General features: G+C 38.4%; 1 protein-coding gene and 2 long non-coding RNA genes across 5 annotated transcripts; 1 reads left to right on the plus strand and 2 right to left on the minus strand.

The window, feature by feature from the left end:
* Nucleotides 1–14: 14 nt before the first annotated feature.
* On the minus strand, nucleotides 15–11,013 carry ncln (nicalin). 3 transcript variants are annotated; one of them, XM_058400444.1, is made up of 15 exons: nucleotides 10,722–11,013; nucleotides 9,727–9,917; nucleotides 9,497–9,638; nucleotides 8,753–8,847; nucleotides 8,461–8,541; nucleotides 7,715–7,818; nucleotides 7,520–7,608; nucleotides 7,140–7,279; nucleotides 6,689–6,867; nucleotides 6,521–6,608; nucleotides 4,667–4,705; nucleotides 3,519–3,682; nucleotides 3,368–3,421; nucleotides 2,182–2,260; nucleotides 15–1,462 (listed from the first exon to the last, which is right to left on the minus strand). In XM_058400444.1, the coding sequence occupies exons 1-15, from the start codon at nucleotides 10,894–10,896 to the stop codon at nucleotides 1,400–1,402; spliced, it is 1,683 nt and encodes a 560-aa protein (XP_058256427.1). In that variant the 5' UTR covers nucleotides 10,897–11,013; the 3' UTR covers nucleotides 15–1,399. The 3 variants fall into 3 exon arrangements, with proteins under 3 accessions (XP_058256427.1, XP_058256426.1, XP_058256424.1); XM_058400443.1 differs by having other exon boundaries at nucleotides 3,519–3,679; nucleotides 9,497–9,641; XM_058400441.1 differs by having other exon boundaries at nucleotides 9,497–9,641; nucleotides 10,722–11,012.
* A 3,901-nt stretch (nucleotides 11,014–14,914) lies between these two features.
* On the plus strand, nucleotides 14,915–17,135 carry LOC131360672 (uncharacterized). Its single transcript, XR_009205899.1, has 3 exons — nucleotides 14,915–15,302; nucleotides 15,514–15,622; nucleotides 16,596–17,135. It is a non-coding gene; the product is annotated as an uncharacterized LOC131360672 (long non-coding RNA).
* A 645-nt stretch (nucleotides 17,136–17,780) lies between these two features.
* LOC131360657 (uncharacterized) lies at nucleotides 17,781–25,410 on the minus strand. The gene is made up of 3 exons (XR_009205894.1): nucleotides 25,112–25,410; nucleotides 24,157–24,222; nucleotides 17,781–19,788 (listed from the first exon to the last, which is right to left on the minus strand). It is a non-coding gene; the product is annotated as an uncharacterized LOC131360657 (long non-coding RNA).
* Between the last annotated feature and the right edge of the window lie 2,271 nt (nucleotides 25,411–27,681).

A 27,681-nucleotide genomic window follows, 5' to 3' on the forward strand; every position in this document is an offset into this window, starting at 1 on the left:
ATGAAAATCACCAATGTATTTCAACAAATCACTTTATTCCTCGACCTGTCTTCAATCTTTATTTTGATTTTGCTGCAAGAATCAAAAGTTTTTGTACACAGGTTCACACAGCCAACAAAACCTTTAGATCTCAGCAAAACAAAGGAAACCGTGTAAAATCAGTGCAAGGTGAAGCTTCATCCGCTTCCATAAATAACAGCAGAAAGACCTGAAGCAGGGGAAAATAGTGTCCCGCTCTCGCTGAAAGATATGAAAGAGTGATTCCAGCTCCGGTGAGGAGTAGAACAACGGAAAGGAAGGACGAGGTATATTTCGTGTTTGTGTCGTTCAGCAGACTGTTATGGCTATCTGAAGAGGTGGATGTAAGAAACTTGATGGAAAGCTAAAGGGATCAAGTTATTAATAAGGAAATTAATACTCAGGTTCTTTAATAACACAACTTCATATTCTATTTTTACTCTACAGGATGACTAGATGATTTTGCTGAGAGACAGTTTCCCTGAGTTAACAAGGGAAGAGCCTAGATTAAATCTAACCAGCCATTTGCAAAAGCTGACCTCTCGGGCAGGGCGGGTCTTGAGATTCAATCTCAAAGTCGCTAGAGAACATCTAGTTGTTTTTCTGACTGAAAAAAAATGGGGTAAAATACTTTATGCTATATTAGTGTTGTAAGTACAACTGTCTACTAGTGTAAGGGGGGGAAAAAACCCACATTTTTTACTTAACAATTCGTGACAGCTTTGCATTTTTGTTGTAAAGGGTGTACAAATGTTATGTTCTAAACATGTAGAATGTGCATGTGGAATAAATGTATAAACAAAACCATGGTAGTGAAAAAGCAACACAATCACATAAAAGGAAAACAAGCAGACTTGGTTATCAGATTTAATCTAGGTGTTCCTTGCTCAATAAGGGTGGAGCTGATCACTCTGCAAAATCAGGATGGATGATGATGATGTCTAGCAATCTGTACTAACTAATGCTAAAGAAACTCTGGATTGAAATGAGTCACATTGTCCAAACTGACCAGCTTTCTCTGTCTAGCTTAAACTGCGATTTGGCCCATTTTAACTTTAGCTGCCTGAGAAGACGACTCACTGTTGCTTGGCAGAGATCTCACTAGCTTCAGACTGAGGCAGAGGGGGAGTGAGGCAGTGTTAGACAGAAAGGAAGACTAAAAAAAAAAACAAAGAAAGAAAAAGCTGTCCCTGAATGGAGGAGGACAAGCAGGCAAATTCAAAACACTTTAGACATGATGTTCCATTTTCCAAAAAAAAAAAGAGAACAGAAGAGAAGAAAAGAGATGTCAGAGAGAGAGAGAAAAAATAAATGATCACACGCTTGGCTCCATTGTGGGACTGCAGGAGTCCCTCATATTGCAGGGAAGAAGAGAGCGGTGTTAATGCTGCTTGACTCGTGATGCTGTGACCCGGCGAAGGATGCTGTACAAAACACCAAAATGCTGCAAGATGGGGGGGGGGGAGTGCACAAAGATCAATACAGCATTCAAGTGCATCACAGACAACACAATCTGTTCAAACAATATCTCCATCAACATCCATTTTCATTTTCACCCAGACGGTGTTACCCATAATGCACTGCAAGAGAAATGCAGTTCATTCTTGTATCTTAAAGCAAAACAAAAATAAAAGTAAAACATTTTATTTTTATCCAGTTTTCTCCTCTTATTGAAGGTCTCTGGATGCACGCTTCAGAATATCTGACTGGCTCTCAATATTTTGGTGTATGCATAAACATGCACGAGCCTCAAGTGCTGTGAGAAAAGTCTGTCAATCAAGTCAGCCTCTTTCTAGGAATAAGAGCTAAATCATTGATATAAATCACAAATCTGAATGGTCAGAAGGTGTTGGTTCATTTTGTAACACAGAAGCTCTGAAGCACAGCTCTATATATATTTAATGAGCTGATTCTAATAAGTTATCATTGCTATAATAAAAAGCTAAATTTACAGGAACTTGTATATCAGATGCTAAAAAGACCAGTGTTTATGGAGGGTGTCAATACTTTGTACCAATCAGAGGTAAAGCTGCAACTTTATGTTTTCTGACAGCTTCATACTGTGGTGTAAGACAATAATACACTACAGGACATGATGCTAGGAAACATAATCCTTGCATCATACCATCCAGTCACTGATGTGTTTTATTTATTTCCACTCACCTGGACAGCCAAGTACACGATCCCGAGATATGCAGCAATGCACAGCGCCAGCAGGAGGTCAAAGATGGCTGGTTTTACTCTGAAATGATTTTAGAAAGAAGGTGGTGTAGCCATAGATACACAAAGACAGACATCAGAGTCGACAATGTGTATTACTCCTGAGGTAAAGGGAATAATCTTTCAAATTGTCTGTGTTTTAACCAACACATTTATCTGTTTATGTGGACAATATTACCTAAAGAAATACAGTATGGCAAATAATAACCCAACTCTTCCTTTATACTGAACTAGCAAACAAGAAAGCGTTCATTTTCTGTTGTGTACCTTCATGACATATTTGAATTCTATGCAAATGAGGTATGATGGTATAAACAGACAAATCCAAACGATCATCTTAAATGATTCCTGTGACCAATTCTATGGTCCATGTGGTCCGAAGTTTCTTCAGTTCCCACTTACAACTTTTTGTTTCTATTTGTAATTCTTTTCCATTTACTGCTTGATGTTTAAAAAAAAATGGGGGGGGGGGACACCTATCCTTTAACTCTCAATAAAAGTGTATAGACACAAAGCAGCTTGTGTGAAGCAGACAGCTATGGTGTTCAACACAAAGGGATCTATTTACACTATGTTGCCAAAAGTTTTGGGACACCCCTCCAAATCATTGAATTCAGGGGTTGGGCTTGGCCTCTTAGTTCCAGTGAAAGGAACTCTTAATGCTTCAGCATACCAAGACATTTTGGACAATTTCATGTTTCCAACTTTGTGGGAACAGTTTGGGGATGACCTCTTCCTGTTCCAACATGACTGCACACCAGCGCACAAAGCAAGGTCCATAAAGACACAGATGAGGGAGTTTGGTGTGGAGGAACCTGACTGACCTGCACAGAGTCTTCACTTCAACCTGATACAAATCTGCTTCTAGAGGAATGGTCAAACATTCCCATAAACCCTCTCCTAAACCTTGTGGAAAGCCTTCCATGCCAACTCCATATTACATTCATGTGCATGTAAAGGCAGACGTCCCAAAACCTTTAGAAATATAGTGCATTATTAGCTACTTTTGTCTACTAATTTTGCCTTTTTAGTGAGAGAAACATTATGATGTACTGACAAAAACTGATGCGTTGTTAAAATGCCACTGAATCCTTCTACAGATTGTGTGTCTTTGGTGTTCGATATTCACCTGTATGCATTCATCGTCTGTTTCAGCTGATCATAAAAGACAAACTCAGGATCCCTAGGAGAAAATGTTGTGTGTGAGTAAATGGAAGTTAAACACACAGACACACACATGACTGTGAGGCATCATGATGAGATGCTCGTGTTAAACATACCTCTTGTCTGCTTTGATGAAATGCCTTTTGACGTCTTTGAGGTAGCGGCCGAGGTAATACTCCAGGGTGCTGACCACACTGCTGTCTTTATCCACCAGCTGGGCGGCTCGTGGCTGAGCGCTTAACCAGTCGACCAGAGAGAGCAGCTGATCCTCCTGCACCTGCTAATTACAGCGTGTGTGATTTGATGTGGCGAAGCAGAACGCATGTTTTCCAGCTGAATCACCAGCAAACGGATCTTCGTCTGCCTTACTGCAATACTGTAAATATATAGCGGCTGCTGGGGAGTTAAAAGTAGCTCTCTGAATTACCATGGGCTAACGCTGGAATTTCCTCTGCTATTAAACCTCAGCTATTAAATCTGACATATAAAGAAAAAATTGAATCCACAAGTACAGAGTACTATAAGAGCAAGAGCTGATGGAAATGAGCAGTTCCAGATTTCCATTTTTGTTTCTGTTGGTGCTCAAGAACAGTATTTTGAGATGGGAGGAGCTGGCAGCACTTGTCACTTGACTATTGGTTACACAGTGCGAGTCTTCACACACACACACACACACACACACACACACACAAAAGACCTAGTCTGAAAGCCATTTAGTGTTTATACTACACACACAACTTGAATAAACATCCTGAAAAAGTCAGATGTGCTCAAAACTGAACTGTTTTTAAATCTGGGTTAAAACCTTAGGACTTGCACTTTATTTTCTGCAATATATTTGTTTTTATTTCTAGTTCAACAATGGCACCATGAATGAACGCTTTTTCTTTTCTGTTACTGAAGTCGACATCCATCTAATAATTATCTCTTTAAAAAACTAGTAAGCTTTAATTAACCTAAAGCACAAATAAATTAAACCTGGCTAAAAACATGCTTTAATATGTATGTTTGTTCTAAATTTGTATAAAGTATCTTTTGCTTAATTTCATCACAATAAGGAATTTTATTCTTCTTGTTATTGTTGACTAAATACACCACCACTTCATTAAGAGTCAAAAACTTTCATGCCGATGGAAAATAAGTAAGAACCCAGATTCTTTTGGCAGGTTCTTACATTTAATGCTGTGTCTTGAAACAAGTACATCAACTTGCAAAACAGACATGCTTGAAGTGATAAGAGAGGAGTCAAGAGTCATGCACTTACCATCTGTTCTGTGAAGATCTCCAGACCTCCATTAGTGCCCTGTGGGATTTACATGATGCTGTTAGTCCAGTGTTCACTCTAGCTGCATCCACACAGTCTAATATAAATTACTGATAAACGTTTTATATGATATGTACTATATACACTGAACAGGCATAACATTATGACCACCTGCCTAATATTGTGTTGGTCCCCCTTTTGCTGCCAGAACAGCCCTGACCCGTCATGCACTGTGTATTCTGACACCTTTCTATCAGAACCAGCATTAATTTCTTCAGCAATTTGAGCAACAGTAGCTCGTCTGTTGGATCGGATCACACGGGCCAGCCCATGACCCTGTCGCCGGTTCACCACTGTTCCTTCCTTGGACCACTTTTGATAGATTCTGACCACTGCAGACCGGGAACACCCCACAAGAGCTGCAGTTTTGGAGATGCTCTGATCCAGACGTCTAGCCATCACAATTTGGTCCTTGTTAAACTTGCTCAAATCCTCACGCTTGCCCATTTTTCCTGCTTCTAACACATCAACTTTGAGGACAAAATGTTCACTTGTTGCCTAATATATCCCACCCACTAACAGGTGCCATGATGAGGAGATCATCAGTGTTATTCACTTCACTTCTCAGTGCTCATAATGTTATGCCTGATTAGGGTGTGAATGCTTCCATTCTATTACAATATGGTTTCTATACTAGCAGATCATTTACGGTGCATGTATGATGTATGCTCTTTATAAACGGATTTAAAAAATCTTGCTATGGCAAAGTCTTTTATAAGGAGATTTTTGTTTAACATTTATGTTAAACAAAAGCAGTTAAGCAGTCGCACTTTGAAACAGTCAGAGGTAAAGCTGTACGTTTTACTTGATACTATGCAAATCATAGTGAATCTCCCTTTGGGATGAATAAAGTATCTATCTCGCTATCATACAAAAAATACCCATATCACCCAGACTTTGTTCATGTACACCACTGTAAAAGACTGCGGTGTGACTTTATAATGTAGTTTAAACAGTTGAATCCATGTATGCTCTATACTGAATAACACCTTATTTTAAAGTATTTTTTTATGACATATTAAGTAACTCTGGCTATCACTTTTGCATGACATGAAAAATTCAAATTCTAACTATAATTTGCCCATGAGAATATTAATGTGCAGCCTAAATACATTAGTCTGCTTTTAATTTTGTTGTTTAGCATCTGATCCAGCACTGGGCACCCTAAAAGTTTTAAATGCCCTCTTGACCCATCAGTAAATTAAACTTATGATATGAAAATGGAAGCTAACTGCAAGCAGCTGAACTGCCTTGGGCGGACAACTGCGACCCTAAATCATCTAAAAAGCAGCGTATGTATTTGGTCGTATTTGATTTATGAATGAGGAAGCAGAAAGTCTGAGAGAGGCACAGACAAGTGGAACGGTGCCAAACATACAACCTTGTTTATTTGTATATTATTAATCATTTTTATTTACTAATATTGTAGATAAATAGAGAGCCATTCTTGATCTCAGTCAGGTTTGTTTTTCTAGCAAACAATATTAGAGTTTAAGTTGGATCGCTGTTCTTCTTTGGTTCAGATGTAGGAAATACTTCCTGCTGTCCGCGAGTTCACATGTTCAATTCATGAAGGCGTTTTTATCATATGGCTATAGTGGAAATAGTCTAGCAGACTTTGGGGACTGAGTATTCTAGTATATTCAAAAAAAAAAAAAAAAAAAAAAAAAAGGGATAGCCCTACAAATACCCAGCCTTTAGCATTTCTACTGACAAACAAACCTCTCAGTGATATACCTGCTGTAATATGGGAATTGCAGAATTATAGTCAAAACATCTTTTAAGCTTCCTCACCTTCTCAGTCAGGTTGTAGATGACTCGTGCTAGAGCCTCTGCAATCAGTTTAGTGTTCCTACTGAGCTTCTTCAGGTCCACATGACTCCTAAACACACACAAAAACCTTGCATTAGCTCATTACATAAGGAAACAGATGGACAGGATGACAAAACAGCCACCACTGACCTTATGTCCATGATGGAGTTCCGAGAGGAGCCGCGGTGGCTCTCCAGGTGCGAGAGCGTGAAGGCTGGAAGTCTACGGATCCCGAAGCGCTCGTGTTCCCACGCCAGGGTGTCGTCGGCTAGGTTGATTTTCTTATGAACCATGGAGAACTTCAGCTCTGGGTACTGCTGAGATACAACCTGTCAGGAGAATAAAGCAAAAATGGCAATCAGCTTAGATCTCAATGAGGATGATGATATATTGTTTTAGTTTAACCTATGGTCTTTAATTTTGCATAGAGGTACAAATCTAATGTAGACTGACATTGCATTTTATAAAAATGAACAACAGACATCTCAGAGCAAAAAAAAAAAAAATCTCTAAACTACCAACAATTAATTCCTGAATTTCAATGAACTTGTGTAGTTCAGCTGTGTATGTATGTGTGTATGCATGTGTGTGTGTGTGTTACCGTTTGCAGTTCTCGGAGCAGAGCGTGCTGAGGTGTGCCTTCTTTAGGAGGTTTAGACACATGCAGGTAAAGATTGTCCCCATTACCCAGTGTGTCCAAACACAACACGAATGCCACGTTATCCTGCAGGAGACTGGACTCTAACAGACACATTAAAAAAAAAAACCCACACATTCCACAACATTAAACATAATTCTAAACAGATAAGAAAATACTATGCGTCATTCTTTAATAAATACAGATATAATGTAATAATTATCAAATAGCTGTGGTATAAAAGTAATAAAACTATTTGTAACATGATGTTGCACGGTCACCGACTCTTCTCCTCTAACAGAATAAGACCGTGTTTTACTTAAACCTAGAGCATGTGTACACACCTGTGTGGTCCAAATTATCCTCTAGCCACCGTTTAGTGCCCTGATAGTTAAACTTCCCCCCTCCAGACAGGAAAAACAGCAGGTTATACCTACAGAGACAAGAAAGCCAGTTTACACATGAGAATCTGAAGGCATTTTTTCGATGCGTATTTCATTTCCTAAAATTCACTACAGGGATTGAGTGGATTTTTCTACCCGGCATGAGTCCGTTTGTGAGAGTAGAGTCTAGAGAAGAGTCGCGCCAGCTCTAGTAGCACAGCTACACCACTGCCGTTGGAGTCTGCGCCGTATGACAACCACTAACATCACACACACAGAAATAAGAAAAATAAGCATTGTGAATGTTACATATATTATTGAGGGGCATAAAAGAAAACTGCACCTTGAAAAACATTAAATATATTTAGACTGAAATATCTGCAATTTGTTTACATCTGGAGCAATGGAGATGACACAAATTAAGCTTGCAGTAAGTGCTGAGCAGTAATGGGGCCAAAACCACCTCAGTTTGTCTAGGCAGTAAGCTGGATAAATATATGCTATGACAAACATGACTGACAGATGGACACCTGCCTGCTGCTCTGGTCTCTTCAGGTAGACATGAAAAACTTTGTCTTATAAGATAAATCCTGGATGCCAACACTGGCATGCAGGTTGCTGATGTCAGGGTGAACTTTGCAGGATGCAGATTGCTTTTGTAAATAAATCAAATGTTATGTCACGAACAAATATCTACAAACTGTATTTAAATGGAATATGACTAAACTTGTTGACAATTTAGATCTTGTTATTATGCAGTTTTAATTTCACAGTTAAACTCCATTGGTTATTGTTTTACTGAGACCAAATTAACCAGCAGCTCATTTATATTGCCAAAGTATTTATCAAAAAACAACAACATTACTAAGAACACATCGTGATATAATAACGCAAGTCCTCACCGGAGCCACGCCAAAAGAATCATAGTGAGCCACAAGCACGATGGTAGGCAGATCTTCTCCTCCTGCTCCTGCTAATTTACCCTGAAAACCATGAACAACATTAAGACAAGCATTGTAATGATGACATATCATCAAATGATTACTGAACAATCCAGGCTGGCCCCATATTAAGTTCCAAAAGGATATTAATAGTCCCAGTAAATGCTCAAGGATCAAGGAAAAAGACCTGATTTCAGCACCAATAAGGAAGCCCAACCATCTGCTCCCATATTCAGCTAAACAGAGTGCTCACCTCAAGGCTGGTGATGGCCCAGTCACTCACAGCTTTACTCTGAGCTCCACTTGTCACCATCTGGAATCCATTTGCAGTGGCAGAGTGCAGCAGCACTGAAGAAAAGAAAAATAAATATCATTAAAATCCACATCAGAAACAAACCTCCAACCTTTTGTGTGTGTGTGCGTGAGAGAGAGCGAGAGAGAGAGAGAGAGAAAGAGAAAGAGAAAGAGAGAGAACTTCCACAGGAGTCTCAGTAGCAAATTTATACTTTTATTCAGCCATCATACAGTTACTGCACACATGAAATTCATGTGTCATGTCATGAGATTCAGGGAAATCGAGAAAAATGTAGGGAGGAGGGAGGCAGAAGAAGAATAACAATCACAATTACAAGAACAGCAACAAGTTTAGAAGAAGGCAAAAAAAAAAAAAAGGAAGATACAGAATAGGAAGAAATGAAGACAAGCAAAATATAGACAAAGAAGAAATAAGAAGAGGACAACAAAGAAAAAGATGAGAAAGATAAGAAAGAAGAGAAACATGAATATGAAGAAGATGAAAAGAGAAAAAAAAGAAGAAAAAAGGAAGAAAATGTGAAACAAAAGGGCGACAAGAAGGAAGAAAAAGAGGAATAAAAAAGAGGAAGTGTGGTGTGCAGGTGATCTACTGTTAAAGCTGCCACAGAAAATTAAATCAACAGCTTCTGACAAATCAGCATCCAAAATTTGGTGGTGCTGCAAGCTGGCTGTTATGACGTACCTTCAGCTGCAGAGGAGGAGCCCTGTGAGGCAGAGGACACCTGCGTCTGGGTGTAAATAGACAACAGCTCATCGTCCTCCAGAGCAAAGTAAACAGGAACAATGGTCTCTGTGGCCATCAGCTCCGGCTCCAGCTCCATGAACTGCTACAGAAAAAACACACACACATTGTAAACATGAACGTTTAACATTACTCGTTATGTCTCTGAACACAAATGAGTTGATTCTTACTTGCACGATGTCCTGGGGCATCGTGGACATGTTTTTGGGGAGGATGATAACAACGGCCCCCGCAGACTGCCGGAGAGCCTTCTGGTATTTCTCGTAGGAGAAATCAGCCAGTCGCATCATCACACAGCGACGGCTTAGCACCTCCGCCTCCACCGTACGCGCTTCAGTGTTCAAAATCGCATTCCTCGAACCTGCAAAACACAAGGCAAAGCCATGTTAGACAGAAAATACCAACTATTAACAGGGTTTGTACAGGGTACAAATCCAGAGACAGACCTTTGCTGCAACCACTACACTGATTCAGATACATGTTTGGGGTCTTTAACTTTATTTAAACAATCCGTTCATGGCAGTGTTAATCTTCTGGCACAAGCAACCAGGTTCTGAGTTAACCTCTCCTGCGCCATTAGCCAAATTCATAATAATATGTCCTAAACATCCCCAGTGTGTCCTCAGTTTCTGTGTTCAAACTAAATGTTAGAAAATGATTTGTGTTAAATATGCAAGTGCAATAAACAAAATATACAAATGATTCGGGAATGGATTGCAATTTGTTTGCTTGTATTGTAAAATGTTAAAACCGTCAATATTTTTCCTTTTAAAATAAAAGTTCCAATAAAAAAGAAGAAGAGAGGAATGGTTGCATGGCCAGGTGAAATTTGCCTGACTGTACGGTATAACTTTATAGATGTATATGACAGTGTATGTATTAAACATTAAAAGGACAGCGTCTGATCCATGCTTTTTCCGTGTATAAACCAGCTGCAGGTTCATTTGAATGAAATATTGTCACAATGCTAGTCAGCGACCAGCAGCTAACAGCTACTAGCTAGCATAGCTAGCATTTAAATGACAAGCTGACTTGTGTGAAGTGTATTTGTGAAGTTGATGACCCACACACACACACACGGTGACCAAACGTTCAGTTTCCTTATCATTTTTAAACAAAGTAAATAATCAGAAAGTGCTGTATGGTGCTCGGAGGAGGTGTGTACCGTAGTTCTGTCCCTGTAGGTCATACTGCTGCATGCGGTACACTGTGAATTCATGCGCCGCTTCAGCTGGGAGCGGAGACACCAGGATCAACACTGCGGGCAAAAACACGATAATCGTCAGCGGAAAGGACGATTTCAGCATGTTATCAAACACCTCGCTCGCCTCCTCGAACATGATGGAAGAAAATCCTGAAATCCGCTTTAGGAGAAACCGGGAACAATGAATGAATCCGCAACAAAGTGACAGCTCTCGTCTCCACAGCTATACGGTCTGCCTGAAGGACCCGGGATTTTTATTCTGGCAATTTCTCTGGACACCTAACCTGCACTCCAGTACTGTGTGGCGGTATGTTTTCACACGACCTCGTGCTAGGAAAATATTTACTTTAAATCGCCTAAATAGTCTGAAAGTTAAAGAAGATATAAATGAACTTTTGAATAATGTATTTGATTTTTTTTTCAAATGCATTTAAACAGTTTTGAAAAAAATACCAATTTTAATGTAAATGTGATGCACCTCTGACAACATTGAGTGTGTTTTGTATTTGTATTGACGATTGCATGTACTACTGACAAGTGTAATACATATTATATTAATTGAATAGTAAAAATAAATATATTATTATTATTTTAAAAATATATGTACAAAGGAAAATAATAGGGTCACGTGAAGCCGATTTACTCTCGTGCACAAAATATGAACTTTTCCTTTTGTTCTACCAGCTTTCACCACCAGAGGGAAATAAATGATTACAAATAGCTCATAATCATATGTTTTGTTTTTTCTTCTCTACTGTAAACCAGAGGGATGGAAAATTCATAACCACAGCCATTTGTGAACTAGCAATATGGTGTAACAGATCTAGACAACTTTTATATAACTGCCACACTGTTAAAAATTATTCACATTAGTGAATAAATGCTCATTCTTAACATTCTACCACAGATAGATACACTATATTGGCAAAAGTTAAATCATTGAATTCAGGGGTTGGGCTTGGCTCCTTAGTTCCAGTGGAAGGAACTCTTAATGCTTCAGCATACCAAGACATTTTGGACAATTTCATGCTCTCAACTTTGTGGGAACCGTTTGGGGATGACCCCTTCCTGTTCCAACAGGACTGCACACCAGTGCACAAAGCAAGGTCCATAAAGACATGGATGAGCGAGTTTGATGTGGAGGAACTTGACTGACCTGCACCTCAACCTGATAGAACACCTTTGGGATGAATTGGAGCAGAGACTGTGAGCTAGGCCAAAACTGGGATGTCTGCCTTTACATGCACATTAAATAAATATGGAGTTTGGAGTGGAAAGCCTTCTGGGAACAAGGTTTAGGAGTGTGTTTATGGGAATTTGACCATTCCTCTAGAACTGCATTTGGTCAGGTCAGGCAGTCTCTGCTCTAATTCATCCCAAAGGTGTTCTATCAGGTTGAGGTCAGGAATCCAAATGATGATCAAGTGTATACATGAACCCAGCAAAACACATTTAGTAAAATATATCATTGTGTATGCAGTGGGTGTGGTCATGTGTGCTGCTAATTGAATATAGAGTTCCCTCATATATATTTTAGTAAATTTATATGACTGCAAATACGTTGTCAGAAAGATTTGACAAGGATGTGTAATTACACACTCTCCTCATACAATATTTGGGTAGAAACCGCAAAGTGCATACTCCTTTGTTCTGAAAATGTTGGAAAACTTAAAGTTACAGCTTTACCTCTGACTGTTACAAAATGCTGACACTAGCGACTCCTTCCATGAATGTTAAATGCACACATTTCTCCTCAGAGGAAACTTAAACAAACCGATAATTACACCCATTTTTAATCCATTTTATGTGTAGCATCTGCCAAGTCCATGTAAGTTCGTTGTTACTGTAGAAATGATAATGAGTTGTTTCTGTGACAGCTGCTGTTAAAAAACTAATAAACACCTTCTAACCAGTCAGATTTAAGAATTTACAGCTCTATGGTATAAACATACAGTATATAGCTTAAAATAGGGGCTGTGATGGCTCAAGTGGTTAAGTGTCTGGGTCATTTACTGGATGAACTACCACCGTTGGGCCCTTGAGCCCATGTTCTACAAAACATCAGAGGAACTGTTTTGTATAATGAACTTTAAAAAGAATGTTAATTCTACAAGTTTTGTATGCTACCTGTTTTACTTCCTGGTTTTCTTTAGCCCTGCCCTGTTTTGTTGCCAGCACCTGTTTCCTGTTTTCTTAAATCTGGTTAGTCTCATTACTGTCACATTACTGTGTTTATACAGATACTTTAGTTGCTGTGCATTCTTTGCAATGTGTCATGTGATTTTTGTTCTAATTTCTTTGTTATTTTTAGATTTTTTTTTCAGATTATTTTAGATTTTAGCTAAGATATTTTAGCTAAGATGACCTTGTTTGGTTATAACATGACCTTTATAGTAGATCATGAACACTGCTTTAGTTTAACTGTGTACTTGTCCACTATTCATTCATACACCATATTATATGAATTAAAAATTGCAAGCAGGATATCCAAATATCATTTAACCAAATTTCAAGTTTTTAAAGCTAGACACTCCCTCACATGTGCCCTGAGATCATGCTCTATTTCTTGTCTCAATTGTTGTTTCGAATGACATCAAGCTTCAGTCGGCGGAGGTGTGTGCACAGAGTGTGTCCTGCTTCCTGACTACTCTTTCACATCTATTTCCTCTGCGCACAGAACAACACACTGTCCATTAGCACAGGAGATCAGTTTCATCACATCAGGTTTAGAAATCTCCAGAATGTCAGCATAAGAGAGCTTGCTGATGGCCTCCTGACTTCCCAGACTTACAGATATGAATAGGAGTGAAGGAACATTACCCAAGTGAGATTTTTTTAGCCACTACTTTCGAGAAAGTGTTTCAAAATCGAAGAGTATGAGAAAAAAAAAAACGCTTCAAGTACAAGCTAAGAAAAACAAGTTTCAACCACAGGATTGCACTAAAATCACACCCCATACTTAGTGACATAGTAAGTGTACAGGACAACAATATAATTTGTATTATAAAATAATCATTGAGGTACTGTTACAACTCTAAAGCTGATTTCAAAACCGATAGTTGTACTTTATGGAAATAATTAAAATAATAAAAATTAAAAAATATCAATATCAATCTTTTCAACAAAATAAATCTTTTATTTGTTTCTTTGTTTTTTTTTATTGTAATTTTTTTTTAAGTAGGGCACCACAGTGGCACCACATTTTCATGGAGTGTGTGTGTGTGTGTGTGTGTGTCCATGTGTGGGTGATGCATGTGGAGGCATTCGCCAGAACTGTTCTCCAGCATTAGCCCTGTGTTTCCCGGACAGTTTCTGGATTTAACGTGGCCCTGAACTGGAAAAGCTTTTACGGAAAGTGAATGAATGATTCATCTGCTTCTGGGCAGACAGATGTTGTTTACATATCAGATGTTCAGACACAGAGCACTATCTGTTATCTACAAACATTATACTTGGCGTTAATTTGCTATTATTATTGGATTTGTCTACACAAGAAACCCCATTGGATTGACTCACAACCTCAATCCTAATTTACAATTTTAGGTAGCCTTTTTTGTTGTTGTTGTTGTTGTAAGAATGTGTGTAAATGTGTACACAGTGACTAACTTGGAAATTTTTTTTAGCAACCTGCTACTAACATTTTACTCTATTGGTTTATTTATGTTTATTAATTGGTTTATTTATCATATATCTATTAGTTATGTCTGAACCACAATATGGTTTTCATTTTTATACCATATTGTTGTTTTGTTCCAATCCTACACAGAAAATGTCCTACAAGTCTCTGTGTAAATTATATCCACGACAGCCTTCTAATGCTGTCTGGCTTTTGTTGAATTTTCAAAGTGTTAATTCATTTTCTATAACAGCGCCACTGGCAGTAGTGCAGTTGCAAGCCACATGCTTATATAAATGTGCTTCATCATACAACACTTCATCACACTACCTCATGGTTGATCATTTTCCTATAACACTAAAAACAAAGCAGCCAGTCAGATGTTACTCATGTATTACTAATGTATCTCAGAGGTTGCAATAATAGCAAAACTTTATCATAGTGGTAAATGTTTCAACTGAAACCTATTAGAACCTAGACTATTATTTCAATTGGGTATGTCAACGTAAAATGTTTTGTATTCACTTCTAGGATAATTCATGTAATTCCAGGCTTTGTGTGTCAAAGGAGTGAAGGAACATCGGCGCCATAAAAACCCGAACTTCTTCTCACGCACAGAGAACACAGGGCGAGCAGTTGATTCAGATGACGATAAACACAAACAAATTGCAGCAGGTCAGAAATATGCAGCGTGGGCCTGGCAGACAGTGAGCTCGGTGAAAAGGGAAAGGAGTGAAAGTAATTAAACTCCCACAGCGAAGTGTGTGACTGACTGGCGAAAAGAAAGAACCCATTCACATCAGCAGGCCAGGAGTAGGAAGTGTGCTCTGGGTGACCGACTCATTAATGTGAATCTCCTCAAGGGCTGCTTAAGGTCAGCGTTAGGCTCCTGCTCGTTACACTCTCTGTATCCACAGCCAAGACCTGTAAGTCCACATTCACTACAACTTTGTCAACTTAGAGTTGCAAAATAATATGAAGAAGCTGTTTCGTTACACAAAGCACACGTCTGTATTTTTTGTCGGCGGTTGATATTAAATGTAATTACAGTGTCATTTTTGTCATACAAAATGTCTGTTAGTCATTTTGGCAAATGTTAACATTTCTGCCTGTTTTGTCACTTTTTTACTGTCACAGTGTCTTTCTTGGTGTAACAGCAACATGCTAATCAGCTAAATTAGCTTTCAGCTATTATCTACCACGTTTTGCTGCTGCAGAGCATCCACATTCTCAGAACCTTAATTAGGTAAGTGTTCCAAATCAATGTTAAAAGACGTTACAGTTGAACTCTGTTTTTATCATTAATCATTAGGAGACAGCAATTAAAACTGGCTATACCACAGAGCTTTCAAATTCTGGATTGTGATTGGTTAGGAAGTGTTGATTAATTTTTGCTAACAGCAGCTATGACAGTAATGGGCGGTGGTAGCTCAAGTGGTTAAGGCTCTGGGTTGTTAACCAGAAGATCAGGGTTCAAGCCCCAGCACTGTAAAGCTGGCACCACTGGGCCCTTGGGCAAGGCCCCCAACCCACCCTTCTCCAGGGGCACTGCATCATGGCTGACCCTGTACTCTGACCCCAACCCCCAAGGATGGGATATGCGAAGAAAGAATTTCACTGTGCAGTAATGTATATGTGACAAATAAAGACAACTTTACTTAGTGCATCTGTAAACTACAGGCTTGTATTAATGTGCTCAGTGCATTATCATGTCGATAGTAACAACAGTTCATTCACAGGGACTTGTACAGCTGTCATACCTCATAAACAGTTCTCTGTAAGGAAACATTTTAATACTTTTAAATTAAAGAGGGGAAAAAAGAGAGGCTGGTGATGGAACAACACAACAGTAAATGTATGCTTTTATACTCATAGTATAAACTTACAGTAATCCTTATGAATACTTACAGTAATACTTATAGTATAAAATACTTCCAATACATATAATGTGTATATAAAAGAATAAAACATATGATCTGACATTCTTTAATAAATAATATATTATTCTGTGGGGTTTTTTTTTCTCAGTTGCAGTAACTTTTTGCTTTAAGCTTTGATAATTGATGGTAGTGGAATAGAAGTGTGATTGAATGAGAGCATTGTGATTTGTGCAATTGAAGAAACATGCAGTGCGAGTCTGTGAATGCTCCTTAATGAAAAACAACTCTCTAATTTCCGCCATTGTCTGGTTTTTCTCTGCTGTGTTTTTAAATCTCCAGTGAACAGCGAAGAAGATAATCGTCTGCAGCCTTCCATGTTCTGGAGATCTGCCTGAGCCTCGGAAAGAGTTTACATCAGGTCAGACTGTTCCACTGTGGCCGCTAAACTCCTGCCCTACAGCTTTGATTCGTCACTAAAAAAAACAATTGTTAGATTTTACGCTCAGCCTTGTGATGGCTTTCATAGCTTTAGCTAACTGAATATCACTTAAATGGTCACTGACACTTTTCAAACAATAGCAGTAAGCTGGATATTAAAGCCTGATGAGCTGCACTGGGTGTGTAAGGACATGATTAAAATGGTATTTGGTGGAGCAAGAAGGAGCCTGAGACTCAGCAAAGACATTTTCTCATCGAGGCTGCTTTCATCAAGAAAGGAGAATCATAATAAACAGTTTTTTTAAACTACGCTTCTGCTGAATCAAGCATACACCCATCTGTACTGTCTTATCATTCACCATTTCAACTGAATTGAATTTCTTTTACTATTTAAAATCAGGAACCTGGCATGCCATAAAATCCTTTTTTCCTAGTTCTAGTTTGCTGTAAACATTAACAAAAGTTCTTGAGCTATATATATATATATATATATATATATATACACATGATTTACTGCATTCCTAATAAAGTGGCCTGTAAGTGTATAATGTTAGATCGGATAAACCATTTCATTCTGAATCCTGGATCAGAGGTTTTCCGCATTCTCACCTATAACAACACAATGCAAGATAAACAAACAAACAATCATGGAGAAAGGCATTTCAATACTGTTCTTGTGTATCAGAGTTTTTATTGTTTTTCCTGCATTTTCTAATAAGGTTCTATTTCTCTGTTATGGATCCAAGATGGACAGGATGCAAGCGAGGATCCAATTTAGATTCTAATTCGCTTCCAAGGAAATGTTTCTCAGGGCAACAAAATTCTATGTGCCAGAACTTAGACCATTGCTAAGACCATTGAAACCCTAAAATTGCCTCATAGCCTGAGGAACATATCTACTCTGAGCTTCTATAAGTCAGTAAATCCAGAGATTTATTTAGTACACCACTGAGACACTCTCTCCACATTAACTCTGCAGCAACATCAGGCTAATTCGTCCCGCGTACATCCAAAACACTATCCGCTAGACTGAGCCTGATGTTGGGCTGACAAACTGAGGAAGTATTTATGCAGGAATGATGCCAGCACCAGGGATCGAGACCTGTTATAGTGAAATCTGTGTGAACAGGAAATGAAGCAACAATTCCGCCCTTGACGGTGATGCATATAACTTCTTTCCACGAGTGTTCATTGTACAGATGTGTGTTTCATTTCTGGATTCTGATTTGGATAATAATAAGTGAAAACAAGAACTAGCTTGTTTCATAGACATTCAACGACATTAAACAAAACCATAAGTGTGTAACAAAGTACACTATTCTTTATTTAGTTAAAATAATAATCACTGACAAATTGCTGTGGTAAAAGAGGAATAAAAAAACATGCAGATCAGCTGTTATGGGAAAATAATCAACATTATAGTAACAGTAACTCTGCTTCTTCAATTATTCATAAATTCCTGTTTTCAATGAAAACAGAGCTTTCTCTATATTCTTAGGAGAATCAGTCAGTCAGAGACATATGTTTATATACATCTTTCTACAGATGTTATGATCTATTTGTTGCCTGTTTTACCCTCCGTTGCTACCGATGATAAATGACCTGAGCCAGTATAAAGTGGTGTCTCGAAAAGTGGTGATGAATAGCCTTACGTCATGCCCCAGAGAAGTGCTGGCAGGCTGGAGGAGAAGTGAAACTCAGAGACAGGAGTCATATTCATCAGCCAGAAACAACACAGTACACTAATACAGACACATTGGGGAGTTCCTGCACATCCACAGTCTGGACCTCCATGGCGACAATGATTTAGGATCAGGTTTCACAGAAGGGTTACTTGTCCCACAAGGGTCATATCTGATTGCCCGAATTAAAGGGAAAAACACCTCCTGCTTTCTCCTGATCAACACCTCTCCTCACCTACTCATTTGTTTTCAGCTTGAAGCAGGAACATCTCTGTCTTCTTTTAAGTATTCTGTTCTTCTACTGACCTCTTCAGGGTTGCCAGGTCTCAGTATAATCTGACCTTAGCATAGCCCAGGAAGTTTAGCCATTGGGAAAAGGAGAAACATGCTTCGTCTTTTTCTCAGTTTTTGCACGAGATATGTGGTCACCATGGTGTGAACAGCTTCACAGTATCTGCAATACACCTTTTTAATCATTTTCTAAAATGATAGTTACCCACTACATAATCCCTCTATCCATCTGGCAAACTTTGTAATATATCCAGATGTAAAAATAAATAAATAGTATTGTACAACATTGATGATGTCTGCGCTTCACTTTCAGTTTGTCTGCCATAACATTTGTTTGCAGAAATTGATTAGATATCATTCTGATTATTTGCTTTAAAACAAGATGATGTTATTTTAAACACCAGCCATGGATTTGCTTTTTCCATCTGTGACATTGTTCCAAAATTAGCCCAATTTGGTGAAAAAAAAAAGAAAAAAGCACATGACTCTGGCAACTCTGGAGCTCTTTAGTTTTCTGTGGTCTGATGTGTGGCCTTCAGCTAAATAATTTACGTAATGCATGTGATTGGATAATCTGCAACAGATCTGCTACAGTATTTTTCAAGTGCTCTGTGAAATCTGGTTCTGCATCTAGACTACAGTCCGCCAGCTCCATGATTTAGGGGATTATACAATTCCATGAGCTTTAATCATTTTGTGTGTTGCAGGCTTGGGATCTTTGGGGTGACCTTAAGTTTGATTCAGAGTAATCAAGAGTGAGATCCACAGATTAGGGAAGTCTAGAGTGATTCTGGATGAGTTGTGATAAACTGGAGTACTAGGAGTACCTGGAATGCTGTGGATTAGAACAATTGGGGAAGAACTAGAGTCTTCTGGGATTCCTCCTGCTCAGAGTTTGTTAAAGCCTGCAGTGATCAGAGCTGACTTGGGCTGATCTGATACATCCGGGTTGATTTGGAGGTTTTGAACCCTGGGGTGATCCAGGCTGATTTGCTCTTGGACTTTGCTCATTTGGGAGGAGTGGCGCTAACAAGCCGTCTTTGTGTTCTGTGTCTTACAGTCTTTGATGTAGTGAGGAAGCGTGGCAGCCAGATGTGGAACGCCATTTGAGGTCTTAAAGCCTAGAATTCAGGATGTGAAAATACAGAATGTTTATGAATATTCATATTTCATCATAATATTTCATCATAATGAAATTCCATTCTACCACAGTGGTGTTGAATTCTCAGTTTGGATTTGGATTAATTTTCTATAACAGCAGCTCTGACAGGACATCACATTACTGTTCACAATCTCATATCATTTGTTTAGTAACAGCTCATTCACTGGGCCTTGTACGGTTTACAATCACTGATATGGCGAGGATTGTTGTTTAGAACTAGGAGATATTTATTCTCCATTTATGGAAGCAGTCTTCAGTGTTCAGTCAGTAAGTTTTATGACAAATGAAAGTCTGCAGTTTTCAAGGCTATGTTAAGGAACAAGGTAAATGTATTCCAGCTATTTCCAGCTATTAGGAAACAGATAAAAGTTCAAACTCAAGGCATTTAAAATATCTTAATGAAATGAAACACGAAAACATTTGGACATTATACCATTTTTGCTTTGTTATTTTTCTCCAGTGTTTTACTAAAGGGCAGCTTTGACCATCAGAGCCAAAACATAGCTCATCAGAAATATTTTCACTTACATCAGATCCTGCCTCTGATTCATGACACAGACTGTTATCCTGTTAAAATTTTGAGTTAGAGGACAAACAGCTCTTTTGGGGCTGCTAGGCTGGGTTTGTGAACAGAGCAAGTCTGACTGGTGCTGGGTGTGGGCAGCAAGCCTGGGCATCAGCCACATAGCACACAGGCTTCCAGTGGGCATGGCACGGCATGGTCTGTGTGTGTGTGTGTGTGTGTGTCAGTGTGTGTGTGTGTGTGTGTGTGTGTGTAGTTATGAGTGTGTGTTTGGATGGTAGGCATTTTTCCGAGCAGTGAAACAGGCATGACATCCCAACGACCACAGTTCACACTGAAAGAGACTGGCACCTGGGATGGAAAAATTGCCCAGAGATTGGCACTCAGGAAACCACTCCACTATAAGAATTCATGAAACGTCTCCATATTTCTGCTGAGGCACAGACAAGATCCCATTCATGTTAAAAAAAATAGCTAATTTTTTTTACGGTTCAGTTTATATGATGATGATGATGATGATGATTATTATTATTATTATTATTATTATTATTAAGATACATTATTAGCTATGACACATTTTCACAATATGTATTTAGAATTACTATGAAATGGAAAAATTGATTAAATAAAAAAAATATTCGAACAAAGAGCTAATCTATGTTTCTGCTAGGATGAAAATAGAGTGATAAAATGAAAGTCACAGCCATTAATACATCAAATGAAAATATGTGGCATTCATTAAAAAGCTAAGTATTATTTCCTAATATATTGTATCCTTCCAAAAGTGTTTTTCAGCAACAGAATGAATATTTATGCACAATTTTTTACATTCGTTAATAATTTTGTAAATGAAATATTATGTCAATGAAATATCTGTTTTGTGTAGATTCATGACATAAAATACCAGTTAAGTCCATTTCAGTTCCAGACTCTAACACTACAAAATGTAAAGAAGTCCAAAAGGGGTGAATATTTATTCAACACAGTGGCCCAGCATACATGTCATTACACTGAGACACTAGAAAACACCCACATGCAGTTAGTATAAAGATGCCACGGTTTCACATTTTGGCCACTGACCCCATTTTAAGAGACCAACATTTTCATTCTCATCACATCTTTTGAGAGAACTGAGCTTTTGCATCCCACTGCAACACATCAAAGATTAGCAGATCTCAGCTCTGCCTTTATGTCCAACTTAGATCATTGCTTTGAATTTGCTACGCTGAAATAACTGCTAACAAATGTTTGTGCTATTCAGATTAGTCACGGTCATATATTACTTTTCACATGTAGTGTTCATGAGTGACGAAAGAGGATTTTACCCCAGAAGTATAGTGAATATAATGTGGTAATATCAACAAAAAAGTATTGATATAAACAAATATTAGCACTGTATTGTCAAATAAAGTGTGGTGATATACACCACATGACAGCACGGTGGCTTAGTGGTTAGCACTGTTGCCTCACAGCAAGAAGGTCCTGGGTTTGAACCCTGTGTTCGAACAGGCAGGGGCCTTGCTGTGTGGAGTTTGCATGTTCTCCCCATGCCTGTGTGGGTTTATTCCGGTTTCCTCCCACAGTCCAAAAACATGTACATTAGGTTGATTGGTAATTCTAAATTGCCCATAGGAGTCAGTGTGAGTGTGTGTGGTTGTCTGTCTATATGTGGCCCTCCGATGGACTGGCGACCTGTCCAGGGTATACCCCTGCTTTTCACCCAATGTGTGCTGGGATAGGCTCCTGTGACCCTTTTGTACACCGATCAGGAATAACATTATGAACAGTGATAGGTGAATTGAATAATACTGATTATCTCCTCATCATGGCGCCTGTTAGTGGGTGGGATATATTAGGCAGCAAGTGAACATTTTGTCCTCAAAGTTGATGTGCTAGCCAAAAAAGTGTGGGGTGTTCCTGGTCTGCAGTGGTCAGTATCTATCAAAAGTGGTCCAAGGAAAGAACAGTGGTGAACCGGCGACAGGGTCATGGTCAGCCAAGGCTCATTGATACATGTGGGGAGCAAAGGCTGGACCGTGTGATCCGATCCAACAGATGAGCTACTGATGCTTAAATTGCTGAAGAAGTTAATGTTGGTTCTGATAGAAAGGTGTCAGAATACACAGTGCATGATGGGTCAGGGCTGTTTTGGCAGCAAAATATTATGCCTGGTCGGTGTATATATCCATGAGGCGACCAGCTGTGCATCTAGCTAGAAATTTTATACTATTAAATATATAGATAATATCTTTTGAACTTATCCACATGGCAGGTGTTGATATGTATGTATGTATGTATGTATGTATGTATGTATGTATGTATGTATGTCAAGCTTGATCAATTATGGACAGAATAATGGGCAAAAGGACAAACAGGGATACTTCCACTCCAAGCCTAATTAAAGCCATAGAAATGTGTGACAATGTATGTGATTTAGAGAGAGAGAGAGAGAGAGAGAGAGAGAGAGAGAGATTTTTCTCTGTTTAATGTGATTGTTCTGAGTAGGAGGAAGCATCTGGAGGAGAAGGATGCTAAAGAATGATGAATGCATGATATTGCACATATTGTGTTTTGAATTAGTTTCAGTCATGTTGTCATGTTATATTACCATGCCATAAAGCCTGTGAAATAAAGCACCACACCCAGAGAGAGAGAGAGAGAGAGAGAGAGAGAGAGCAATGAAAGAGACATACAGAGAGATGGACGGAGCTGTAAAAGAGAAAGCGAGAGAGAGAGAGAGAGGCTAGTCCTAATAGACCAGTTATCTGTTTCTCTGTCTCTCTCTCTCTGTCTCTCTCTCTCTCTGTCTCTCTCTCAGTCTCTCTCTCAGTATCTGTCTCTCACGCGCACGCAGGAGGGTGTCGGTAGGTGGACACTCTTGTTTTCTTTGCTGCGCGTGAACTTCGCCTTCACTCCAAACTTTCACGACACGATAACTTCACGCTGCTGCTTTTATTTATTTTGCTTTCGCTGGTGGAAGAAATGAAACGAAAAATCAAACAGAAATTGAACGCCTTGAGGATCTCATCATCGTTGCTGCCGTTATCGTTTAGCGGGAAGCGCGAGGAGTCAGTTGAGTCAGAGAGTCGGAGCGCGCGCAGCTGTTTAGTCGTCAGAGATCCTAACATCAACTCTAAGGTATATGTCCATCTCTCTCTCTCTCTCTCTCTCTCTCTCTCTCTCTTACTCGTGTTTAAGCTAAAAGAGCGATTTTAATCTGACCAAAAATAATTTATGCATAAATAGCTTATTAACCTGAAGTTATTAACCTGCACAGTGTGCATAGAAAAGAATGGTTGATGAAGGTGTTCAGTTCAATTCATCAAGCTTTATTAGCATGGCAGTGTAAATGTACAGTATTTTCTCTTTGTCTCATAGCCACAGAAGAATATTCTTGGGGAAAAAACAGCAATTCCCCTCCTGCCCCAAACATAGTCTGTGTAAGCCAGGCCATGTCTGGTGCCTAATGTTTACTTGTGTGCTATAGTTATAGTTATAGTTTGCAACCATGGAAATCATTCTTTCATCCTCATTAACCACTTTATCTTATATCACCTAAAATATTCACCCTAAATACCCATGGGCAACAGATAGAATTGTTGCTTCACAGCTCCTGAGTCCCCTTTTCAATCTTTAGTTTGGGTTGCTGTCTGTGTTCCCTATGTTCGTGTGGGTTTCCTCCAGGCTCGCTAGTCATCCCCCCATCTTCCAAACACATGTAGGTAGGTGTACTGGCTACTCTGCATTGCCCCTAGGTGTGATTGTGTTTGTGCATGGTGCCTAGTGGACGGTCAGTTCTCTCACCTTGTGCCCAGTGTCCCTGGGAAAAGCTCCAGATCCACCGCAGCCCGGACCAGGAGAAAGTGTTTACTGGAAAGGATAGAATGAAATATTTGATTGTTTATGCTTATGATGCTCCTTTAAATTAGAATTGTAAATATATTAACCACATAACTCTCAGCGTTCTGCTACAATTCCACCTTTTACCCTTTAGGATATTGCGTGATATGTAACAGTTCTACAGGAAACAAAGACGATTTCATTTAGTTGACCCAGTGTCATTTTAAAGGTGGCTGACCAAATGACACTAAATTGTATGCATTACATTAAGAAATTGATGTGCTTTTTGTATGAAAATGGTATTGACTTTCACTACTTTTTATTACCATTAGTTTTGTAATTAGATCAGCTGCGTTGTGAGTCAGAACAACAGCTGTGTATATTTTATTTATTTTGCTAAAGTATCCCTCCCAGTTTAAAACTGTGATTTGAAGGGAATGTTTGTGAAAGTTTAAAGTTTAGAAATTATATAAACTTTAATTCTAATAGCACATGATGGCAGCATGACTCAGAGATCGCTAGAGACGGATATAGAGATGGATAACATTCAAAATGACTAGCATTGTTAACGAGTAAGCTTTAACGGGGGATAAACAGATACTTGGCTTGTTAATGCTCTCCTTATTCAAATTCATATCATAGCAGAATGGCTTGTAAGCTAGCTGGGGTGTCCAGAATAAGCATTGATGATGCATTATTAATATTACTAGTAAGATATTTTAAAAAGACTTTAACATTAAAAAGACTTTAACATCTCAATAAAGATTTCTCCTACATGCAAGTCTGCTCTATATTTATATGTGCATGCTAGATAACTGGTATGATTTGTGTTAGCAGTGTTTGGATCTTTTGCTAGCTAGTACTGTGTGTGTGATCTCTAATTAATAGACATTACAAAGAGAACATTGTGCCTACATACGTTATGGTCTGAGTGAACAAGACTAACTTGCCGAGTCTTGTTTGCTTCTGATGTTCTCATAAAGTCGGGTTGTGTTCGCTGAGAATGTAGCTAATATTGAACAGAGTGTAGAAACAAAATGTAATTCAGGTATAAATTTTCACTCCCTTTTCAGCGAGTATAATCCAACACACGCAAGCACACAAGCAGCACACATAAAGAGGCACTCTTTAACATGCCAGACTGGCACATTTTTACTTTTACGACCAGGCAGTAAACAAGTCGACACCAAAGCTTCGCTGTGTACGATTAACTCAAGCTCACACATGCACCAAAAGAGAACACACCAGCCCTGAGCAACCCCTTTACAGCTTTTACACACTCACACCAGGTGCCAAGGGTTCTTCACATTCTTTTAGCTACTTTTATTCATTCAGTATATTGTTTGATTTGATCCTGCCTTTCGGAAAGAAACGTCAGACACTATTTAGCAAATGCGGACATGTTTGTAGTGAACATGAAGTGACTGTGAGGCCATATTACGATTCCACACATTTTTAATCCGTTTATGTAGAGGGTCCGCTGTACAAGTCTCTGTGAATGAGGTGGTACTACAGAATTGATAATGTATTAGAACAAGAATTAGCCTGTGATTTGCAGCTGTGTTTTTTTGTCTTTATGAGATTGAAAATAGAAACTCTAATGAGAGAATGTCTGTTTATAGCTGCTATAACGTAAGTCAGAACAGTTACTATAAACAGGTAAAACATACAGCAGGTTTCTAACTTAGTAAAAGATTGAATTGCTAGGGTATAAGAGTAATAAAGCACTTCACGATATGCTGTTACGAGTATATTGTGTCAGAAGAGATCTGAATCCTGTGATATTGAATAGCTGTCTGCTTTCATTTTATCATTCATACATCACTCGAAGCGTTATTATTATTATCCGAGCATCATCTCCGCCGGAGGAATCCACACCCCTTCCAGCTCTCTCTGACCGCCACTCAGGACAGAGGCCGTAATGCTTTAATGCTGAGCTGTAGGGACGTGTGTAGGAGTGAGAGCTGACATTTCAAACATAGATCACTTTGCCTGCACTGATCTCACATCTAAATCCATGAGACTGGAGTATTATCTCATCCATCCCCAGCCCGTCTCTCCTGACCTTTTACTGCATGATGGTCCAGTGGAGCTCAGCTCCTCAGAGCATTCGCTGTTTATTCGCCTAGCGCTCTTGTCTTTCCCCGACTCACTTACCCGATCTTCTTTTTATTTGTTTATTTACCCAGAATGTGTTGTCTGGCACAGTATAAAAATTAATGACTGCATTGGGGAAGCATTTCACCATTCTCAAACTTGCTTTAAATTTTATTGTTGTTGTTGTTGTTATTAAAGATAAAACTGAAACAAAAGTAGAATATGTACATAGAATAGCTCTACATTTAAAATTTAAAAAATGATAGAAAACTAATAGAGAATAAATACAAACATGGCTAAAATATTAAAAGAAATTAATTAATAAAAGACATTATATATATATATAAATTTAAAATAACATTAATGAAAATTACTAGAAATGTAGAAAATGTTTCAACTGAAACGGAACACTTAAAAACAGCCCTTCAGAATTACACATTGTTATAGTAAGCTCTCAGAAGTAGAATATAATACAATATAATATAATGTAATTATAAGTTTCATTTGAATTAACAAACTTTAATTTGTATAACTTTCTAATAATTAGATAATGCAGTTGTAAAGATGCAGTGTAAGCTTTTCATGTGACAGGATGCGTACAGTGTGTGATGTGTATGGAAAACCTGAGAGATGGAAAATGTGCTGTAATTAAGTCATGTTGTCGTGGAGTTATCACAGAGAATCAGACAGTTCAGTAGACGGCACGTCATAATCGAGCCATTATGAAGACCAGTGCGAGGGTGGTGCAGGAATGTTCCAGTGGAGGATGGTAACAATAACACAGAACATTATTCACTCGTCATTGGTTTGAAATGTTACGTATTTCTCTTCTGTCTTCTTTTATTTATTTAATCATTCAGACCCGTATGTAATATGTAGTGGTGCACTGGCTGAGGAGCGCAGATTAGATAGATGGATGGATGGACGGACGGACGGACGGACAGACGGATAGATAGATAGATAGATAGATAGATAGATAGATAGATAGATAGATAGATAGATAGATAGATAGATAGATAGATAGATAGATAGATACTTTATTCATCCCAATAAGTTTACAACTTCTAGCAGTATCCACAAGCATAGGTAATAAGGTAATAAAAAAAATTAAATAAAATTTAATTTAAAAAGGGTATAAAATATAATATAATATAAAATAAAATATAATAGAATAAAACATAAAAAAACACTAAATACTATAAAGGTAAAGGTATAAGAGATATTAAGTTAATGTGCAAAAATTAGAATTTAAAGGTACAAGAGATAATACTGTGTGTTTAAAGTTTACATTATGCACTTGCATTATTGATAAATTTACACTTTAGATGTATCATCACAGTCTAAAATACGAATCGGGCAGTGTATTTGCTTGGTGGCTGTTCACACCATAAA

The sequence above is a fragment of the Hemibagrus wyckioides genome, linkage group LG10, assembly GCF_019097595.1.
Source record: "Hemibagrus wyckioides isolate EC202008001 linkage group LG10, SWU_Hwy_1.0, whole genome shotgun sequence".
Taxonomy (NCBI): domain Eukaryota; kingdom Metazoa; phylum Chordata; class Actinopteri; order Siluriformes; family Bagridae; genus Hemibagrus; species Hemibagrus wyckioides.

What these genes read in the sequence shown, in the direction of transcription:
- ncln (XM_058400441.1), bottom strand. Translation starts at nt 10,896, where the DNA reads ATGTTCGAGGAGGCGAGCGAGGTGTTTGATAACATGCTGAAATCGTCC. An exon ending in CCTACAGGGACAGAACTACG is followed by an intron (nt 9,918 to 10,721) that starts GTACACACCTCC and finishes TGTGTTTTGCAG; the next exon opens with GTTCGAGGAATGCGATTTTG. An exon ending in CAGACGATGAATGCATACAG is followed by an intron (nt 2,261 to 3,367) that starts GTGAATATCGAA and finishes AAATCATTTCAG; the next exon opens with AGTAAAACCAGCCATCTTTG.